Source organism: Gymnoscopelus braueri (assembly GCF_963280865.1).
Source record: "Gymnoscopelus braueri genome assembly, chromosome: 24".
In the NCBI taxonomy this organism is placed as follows: domain Eukaryota; kingdom Metazoa; phylum Chordata; class Actinopteri; order Myctophiformes; family Myctophidae; genus Gymnoscopelus; species Gymnoscopelus braueri.
The window spans coordinates 37348291-37357157 of NC_137626.1; the positions used below are offsets into that span (position 1 = coordinate 37348291).

The 8867-nt window shown below is 41.9% G+C and overlaps 1 protein-coding gene across 2 annotated transcripts in view; it reads right to left on the minus strand.

Annotated features, from left to right (window-relative positions):
- Positions 1-1922: 1922 nt before the first annotated feature.
- LOC308080147 (partitioning defective 3 homolog B-like) overlaps positions 1923-8867 on the minus strand; it is a 355069-nt gene continuing 348124 nt past the window's right edge. For both annotated transcript variants that reach the window (XM_080421925.1, XM_080421924.1), the window contains exons 25-26: positions 3596-3862; positions 1923-2532 (exon numbers count right to left, since the gene is read on the minus strand). In XM_080421925.1, the coding sequence (XP_080278051.1) occupies positions 2229-2532; positions 3596-3862 (571 nt within the window). In that variant the 3' untranslated portion in view covers positions 1923-2228. The remainder of the gene's footprint in view (positions 2533-3595; positions 3863-8867) is intronic.

Below are 8867 nucleotides of genomic sequence, written 5' to 3' on the forward strand. Positions count from 1 at the left end.
GGGAAAGCGTTGTAAGTATTCATAACAAGTGTAAATCTGTCAGCCACAACCACCCAAGCAAAAAGAAATACAAAAAATACAAAAAAAACAAAGATAAAAGATCAAATACAGAGCAGTTGCTGGGCGGGTGTCAGGCAGTGCGGGAAGTCCAATGGACAAAACATCAAGGACAATAAACACATTTCCTCTTCCTGTTTGCCGAGTCAGTTTCCTGTCTTTCCGTTCATTATTATTGAAGTCTAGTCAGTTAAAGTGATCTTTCTGTCTGATTACTGTCAATTCTTTTAATCCTTATATGCGTATATGTATTTCCCTTTTTAGCAGTATTCTACACTGCATTTTCAGCCCTATAGTTTAAAAGTAATATCAAATGCCGGCTGATCTTTATACACATTTACATAGTGTAATATTAAGCAAACATAAGAACACAAACAGGTACATGTATTTGTATACAAACAGACTATAAAATAATGTGTTCTCCGTCTTAAGTGTTATCACTATGTTCCCTGTTCAAACTGTTCTCACTCATTCATTTATGGTTTCATTCATCATTTATGGTTTCACTCGTTTTTCGGTTTTCACTCGTTCATTGAGGGGTTTAGCCTTCAAGCCCAAATTAAGCTGCTCCAGCCCAACTCTGATTAAGGAATGTGCTTTAAATCTGATTTGCAAAAATCAGTTTCCATTAGTTTTTTAGGTGTTCGAACGGCATAAAAAAACAATGCGACTTCAATCGGGATATAGGCCACAAACCAGATTTGGGCTGCCAGTCTGAACAGGGCCTAAACAATATGGCAGGAAATCACTTAACACACTGATAGCCTCCAGCGGGTTATTCGGCAAACCCGTGAAGTCAGTGTTAATTCTCTTTCTAGAGCAGCTCTCGCGACTGGCAGCATCCAATCAACGACCGTGTTCAATTGGACAGGATTCATTCATAATCTGTAGGACGTGTCGCTTGGCAAAAAAAGAACAGATCTAGCGTGTAGATCAGTAATTTTGGCGAGCGGCAAACTCACACGTTAAAGGCATAGTATGCAAATTTGCCCTGTGTTTACATAATACAACAAAACATTTATGTTTTACCCATAATTTCTGTCTATACCAGCTGTTATCAGACCCTGAAGTAGTGTGGTGGTGTTTACCTGGAGAAACGCACTGCCCTCTCGCTGTATTTTGCGGTTTTCACTGCTTGATTTGGCAGCCCAAAAAAATGTCTGCCAAAACAAACAGTGAAAACGACAAAATACAGCGAGAGGGAAGTGGTGTTTCTGCAGGTTAAACACCACCACACTACTTCAGGGTCTGATAACTCATTTCTGGTATAGAGGAAAATGATGGGTAAAGAAACACAATTATATATTGTTTTGTTATGTAAACACAAGGGCAAAGTTACACGCTACGCCTTTAACCCATTAAGACCGGGAACGCATCCGTGTCATTTTAAGATTTCTTCTGCCATTCAAAACAAAGCAGATCTACAAGCTCATAGCGCGGCACCGAGTGCCACGCTATGAGCTTGTAGATCTGCTTTGTTTTGAAAAATCGTGGAAAATGTGTGCAAATCTTTGAATATATATATATATATATATATATATATATATATATATATATATATATATATATATATATATATATATATATATATATATATATATATATACACATACACACACACATATATATATATATATATATATATATATATATATATATATATACATACACACACACATATATATATATATATATATATATATATATATATATATATATATATATATATATATATACATACACACACACATATATATATATATATATATATATATATATATATATATATATATATATATATATATACACATACTTTTTAAAGCAATCTTTTTTTGCTAACATCTCAAATCTTTGCTTCTGGGGATTCTACAAATGTCTTCTAAATCCTAACAGTTTAAAAAAAAAAATTATTTAGCTATATCAGTGGTTCTCAATGTATTTGGCCGCAGACCCTCATCTCCAAATATGTTATTCCAGGGACCCCCAGAAGCAAAGATTTGAGTTAAATATATATATTCAAAGATTTGCACACATTTTCAAGAATTTAAAAAAAAATAGCGCGGCACTCGGCACTCGCTATGAGCTTGTAGATCTGCTATTTTTCAATAGCCAAAGAAATCGTAAAATGACACGGATGCGTTCCCGGATTGAACGGGTCAAGCCCAACTTTCCTACACTACCCCCATCATGGGGTTCTTGTGCCTGGGGTCGGGTTGTCTCCTGTTGTCCTGGTAGCCGTAGTGTTCGGGGCTGGCGTGTTGTTGGTGTGCTCTGCTGCCCACAGCGGGTTGCTGCTGCTGGCGCTCGGGGCTGAGGTAGCGGCCGGGACTGGCGTGGCGTTGCTCCCTGCCTCCGGGGTTCCGTTCTGGGCTTAGGTAGTGGCCGGGACTTGCGTGGCGCTCCCTTCCCCCCCCGGGATGATGATGATGATGGCGTTCCGGGCTGATGTAGCGTCCCGGGCTGGCGTACCGCTCCCTGTCACGATCATGAAATTATTTTTTACTTTACAGAACACATTCCCTGGCATAGACGGAGATCTCCGTCATTTCAAATCCAACCGTTGACCGCCATTGACGGAGATCTCCGTCAATTAAAAACACTTTTTTTTTACCAGCTTGCGAGCTGGTCTAAGAAGAGACTGACCACTAGTCAACAGATTCTCGACAGATTCTCAACAGATTCTCGACATGTTTTCGATCATTGGCTGTCCTTTAAGCCAATGGGGATACTTTCCCATACTTTCCCATAACGGGCGGTCTCGTCCTCCCAAGCTATGGCCTAGCAGTGTTGCCAGATTCTGCGAGAGAAATAAGCAACAGGTCTAAGCCTATGGGGAGCCACTAGCAGTGTTGCCAGATTCTGCGAAACAAATCAGCAAGCTGGTATACATGACTGTGTGTCATGTCTTGTTTTAATTCCACAAGAAGGCGCTCTAACACAACTTAGGGAGAAGGGAGAGAAGGAATGGACGGATGTGACGTCATCCCCAAAAACGTCACTTCCATCACTCCTATGTTGTGGGTTGTAGAAAAACACATCAGGCTCGGATTTTTTCGTGAATGTGCTAATTTCAATGTAATCATATCATCATACTATTATACTACTATATATCAATCATACACAATTTGCACAGAGCAGATATGATGACATAACAACTGAATATATAAAGAAATGACTGACATATTTGATAATTATATCATTAAAAAAAAAATCAATTAGCGGAAATTGCCGATCTACAAGCTCACAAAACGTTGCGAGCTTGTGAGCTTTAGCTTGTGAGCTTGTACATCTGCTATATCCAACATTTTTGTAAAATGTTTGAAAATGTGTGAAGGCAAAAATAATTGCAATAATGATGATAATAATAATACATAAAACTTATATAGCGCTTTTCTGAAGACCCAAAAGTCGCTTTAAAAAAAAAAACTAAACAAAGCAAAGGCAAACGAGGCCCAAAGTTAAAACATAAGAAAAGATTATCTCAAATAATTGCGATTAGGGTGATTATGTGAATAATTGTAAACAGGGCCTATGGTACCTGCCACCTGGTTGGTACCGCTCGGGGCTGATGTAGCGCCCGGGGCTAGCGTGGCGGTAGCCCGCCGGCGAGGGCGGCACGTCCTGCCTCAGGGCCGCCCGGTCACGCTGCTGCTGCTGCCCGACGCGGGGCGACGACGGGTACGGGTGGGCCGGCTGCCCGCCGGGCTGGGGGGCGGGCACGCGGACAGGGGGCTTGCCGCTGGGGTAAGGGGCCGGCTCTCTCCGGTCCGGCCTCGACCTGCCGGGGTGTTCTGGATCGGCCTTCCTGAAACATAGATTGATATAATTATGTTGACATTTAAAAAAAAGTACATTGTGGTCTTTTATTCCAGTATGTTTTCTGTGCCAAGGACCCCCAAATTGATATATAATTGGCCACGGACCCCCATCTGAAAATGTTTTGTGCCAGGGAACCCCCAGAAGAGAAGATTTGTATTCAAAAAGTCAAAATTATTAACACTTTCAAGATTTTTCAAAAAAGTGACGCACTGTGAACTTATTTTTAAATATCCACGGTCACAGATTTGGCCGGGGGAACCCCTGCAAGCCCTCCAAGGACCCCTGGGGGTCCCTGGACCCCACTTTGAGAAACCACTGTACAGTCAACACTCAACCATGCTGGAGAGACAACAGAGCAACACACAACAATACAAAATATAAAAAATAAACAGTTGAAAACAATGAATGATGGCATAAAAAGGATGGTGGAGGATATAGTTTACTGAGGCACTACACTGTCTCTCTGCATTCTATGTGCGGTATGCGATTACCTTGCAAGTCACTAGTAAGTCACTGCTAAATACATCAATTGTAAATTTAGAGGGGGGAGAGAGAGAGAGAGAGAGAGAGAGAGAGAGAGAGACACATTTAATACCGGTCGAGACCAGTTTTGGGAAGTCGGGACGTGCTGGTGGAGACTTGACCCTCCCCGGTGCTAAGCTTCCCCCCGTTATTCAGTTTACATGGCCAGGCAGCGGCCTTGACACCATGCATGGTGGGGAGGGGGGGAGGGGAGGGGGGGTCTGGAACGATGCCAGGAGATAACAGCAAATGCCTCCGTAAGCATGTGAGGAGCTGCCGTGTGTGTGTGTGTGTGTGTGTGTGTGTGTGTGTGTGTGTGTGTGTGTGTGTGTGTGTGTGTGTGTGTGTGTGTGAGAGAGAGAGAGAGAGAGAGAGCACCAGTGCCTGTGTTTAAATGAAAATCTGTGCCTACGTTCTAATGTGTCTTGGAATGCATGTGCACGCGTGTATGTGTGTGTGTGTGTGTGTGTGTGTGTGTGTGTGTGTGTGTGTGTGTGTGTGTGTGTGTGTGTGTGTGTGTGTTTGTGTGCCTGCCTGTATCCCATGGGGTCGGCACTGCAGTAACGAGGCAGCCAGCTGGACGTCTCTAGTTCCCGTCCCACTAGCAGTGGGTGATTAAGGGTCTAAGCCCCCCGGGTAAGACAACACGCCAAGAGGGGGGAGAGAGAGAGAGAGAGAGAGAGAGAGAGAGAGAGAGAGAGAGAGAGAGAGAGAGGGATGGTAAAGAGGGAAACAAGAGAGCGAGATAAGAGAAGAGACGGAGGAAGTTATAGGAAGGGAGGGAGGGTCTTCGTTCACCTTTCACTGGCCCGTTCAGATATTTTCCAGTTCGCGTGCGGCTCAAAGTGGCTGTAGTGACACAGAAACCCAGACGAGACCTGAGTCAGGCCCTTCCCACAATCAGACAGCCATCAAGTGGGGGGGGGGGGGGTCTTAGCTTAGAGCAAGGGTTCCCAAATTTTCCAGCCCACGACCCCCCAAAATAATCGTATTTGCACTGAGGGACCTCCCACCCTGATAAGCACTTGGAGTTGTAGCCATTACAAAACACCAACGCCGAACAAACGCCGAACTACAAGCTCACATTGTACAGGTCTTAAAAGTCATTAAATTGTAACTTTTTAAATGTGCAGATACCCTGTAGTGTATAGGCTACACTTAAACTGTATTTTGGTTTGTTTACTGTTGAGTGAGAAAACATTTATGTGCAACACGTCGAGTGTTGCATGTTAATTTAATCATCTGGGGACCCCCCAAAATAATTTGGGACCCCCCCCCCCCACCCCCAGAGGGACCCGACCCCCAGTTTGGGAACAACTGGCTTAGGGTCCCTGATAATATGTCAATAACAAAATCACATTCCTCTAGATAATTCAATGGTAACGGGCAGCGTTAGGCTGCCTGGAAGTCAACCTATGGGGATATCAACCAAATAAAAGTGATCTACTGTAACTGCACAATGCTGCCCTGAGGCATCTAACTACCTAAATAAAAAATAAATAGTTTTATGATATAAATAAATGTCTTTAAACAATCAAGACATAATTTTTTGACATGCCCCATGCACATGCATATACGTACGGTATATTTTTTTCTATCGATTAGTAACCCCATGGAGACTTGAATTCATGGATATTGTTTTGTTTTTATCGCATTCCTAAGCCAATAATTTGATGACTGGCAACCGCTGGTCATCAAATTATTGGCTTAGGAATGCGACAAAAACAAAAAACATACCCATAAATTCAGGAGATTTTTTCCCATGAGGCCTTGCTTCCAGAAACGTCAAACACCCCACACCCCCCATCCCCGACATGTCTGGTGACATTATTGTTCAAGGTAGAAGTGTGAGGGCGGTCCTATAAGAAACAAGATTTCATTATGTAACGTGTCCTTCACTGTGGCTTTGTGTCCCAGCACGTGAAGTGTTAACACATTTTTCCTGTTAACATTTAGTCGACGCGGGGCAGACAATAACCACTTACGCCCTAGTTTATACTGCATCGTGCAGCAGTGCTGTGCAGTGATTGTGAAGTTGGGAGCCGCGTTGCCAGACTTTGCGAGAGAAACAAGCAGACAGGTCTACGAAATCAAGCCCAAAAGAAGCAACTAATGTAGGTCGCATGGGTCGGCAGCAAAATGGCTTAATATAGCGTCAAAGCCAGTTGTAACCACTTTAACCCTATAAACATAGGCTATTTGAAAATAGCCGTTCTACATGTACAGTGTTCGGCTATTAAAAAAAATGAAAATCTGTAAAATAATGTATTATTTATGTACTTTATCTACATAAATATTGTATGGAGGCCCCTGGGCGAACATATCTTCACATGAAAATGTTTGAGAACCACTGGTTTAAATGACATTAGGAAGCAAGCCCAAATAAGCAACTACACTTTAGAAACAAGCCCAAAAAAACCCACAACTACCAATATTTACAAGTGACGTTTACAGAAAAAACAACCCCAAAGTTGCTTATAATAAGCACACATGGCAACACTGATTGCGACATGTTGTGAGCCCCAAAACAGGGAACGCCAGGTTGAAGGCGGTCAAGTTACACCGCGGCTAACCTTGACAAGCAGTGATTGTTGCTGATGCTGCGGTGTGGACTCGGGGTCCTGCAAGCGGGTCGCGACCCCCAGGAGATTTAGTAGGGGGGGGGGGGAGCCTTGCATTCCTACAAACAGGATACCATCGCTGTCAGCCGGACAACCTTGTATCTCCATATTTCAACTTTTTATGTTTTTTTTTGTAAATGAATGCCCTACTTCCAGTGGTGGAAAAAGTACTCAAATGTTTTACTTAAGTAAAAGTATCAATACTGCAATGTAGAAATACTCCGTACAAGTCCGGAATTCAAAATTAACTTGAGTAAAAGTACAAACATATTGGTATCAAAAAGTATCAAAAGTAAAAGTACTAAAATGTTTGAAAATAGCAGATCTACAGGCTCACAACGCGTCGCAACGCGTTGTGAGCTTGTAGATGGGCTATTTTCAAATAGCCTAGGCATAAAATAGGGCTGAAGTCGTTGATGTATGTTTTATAATGTATTAATTTATATCTGCAAAGTAACTAAAGTTTTCAAATAATTGTAGTGGAGTAAAAGTACAATATTTGGATCCGAGATGTAGTGGAGTGGAAGTTAAAGTATTGGATATTGGATTTTTTTTTTTTTATGGCCCATGGCTTCCTTCCTAAAATGTGTTATTTGTGGCCCGCCAGTTTAGTCATACGAAATGCATACATTTGATATTTTGGTGTTTTTAAATTAAACTGGTTAGACAAGCTATCTCTCAGTATAATTTTTAAGGATATACCAAACTGCTGTTTCTTCTGTCATTTCATTCTCAAGATTTGAAAGAAAGGGCATTATTTTATTTTTTTATAATATAATGTGTATAGAGAGACCTTTTCACACCTAGTTACATTTGGCTCCACCTTCCATTTGAACAAAATACATTTATTGGACTGTAAATGTAATGGTAATACGTGCATGTGATAAAAAGGCTGAATAGTTTTAGTTTTGTTCACAGCACAGATGAGTGGCTTACATTTGGCTACACTGCCTATAAAAGGCTATTGTAGTTAAATAAAACATTTGTAATGTGATGCATTTGTATGTGACTTTGTTATGGTCCAGAGGTACAGTACGACAGTAAACACAGCCACCCCTAAGCCATTTTAATATTTTCAAATATGGCCCCCTTTTAAAAAAGTGTGGACACCCCTGCAAAAAGTGTCACACTAAAAGTAGTGGAAACAGCTCACAAATGCCACAAATTATAATAAAAAGCAGTGTTAATTTCGTCGACTAAAACTATAGTCGGTAGTCGGTAAAAATAGTATGACGGTAAACGTTCGTTGACTCGCTTTTTTCAGTGAGGAAACTAAATAAAAACTGAGCTATGATGACTAGTGGAGAAGAGATCCAGTAGAACTTTGGTTGCGCTCGGGTGTTGCGCTCTGAAAATAGCCGATCTACAAGCTCACAACGCGTCGCAGCGCGACGCGCTGTGAGCTTGTAGATCGGCTATTTTCAGCATGCAACCAAGTGTAAAATCAGCCATTACGATGCCATCAAGGCACCGCCAAAATACATTTTTGTCAAAAAGATCAACTGTACACTTAGTCGACTAAAATCTTATATTTAGTCGACTAAAACTAAAACTTTTCAGATGACTGAAATTTGACTAAAACTAAATGAAACTTTATTCAAAAGGAACGGTTATGGACATACAAGGTTTCCACCCTACAGCGTCGATCTGCTCCGTGTCCTCAACAATGACTCTCACTGTAGTGGAGTTATCACAGAGACCCCCGTGTTGCATACCTCGCCCCTCGTTTCACTGTGCTGACCCTAACCTCTCTCGCTCTCTCTCTCTCTCGGTCCCCCTGGGTGCAGCTCAGCACCTGTTGACTGGCCAATTAGAATGACTCACTCAGTGCAGATTAGCTAACACGCA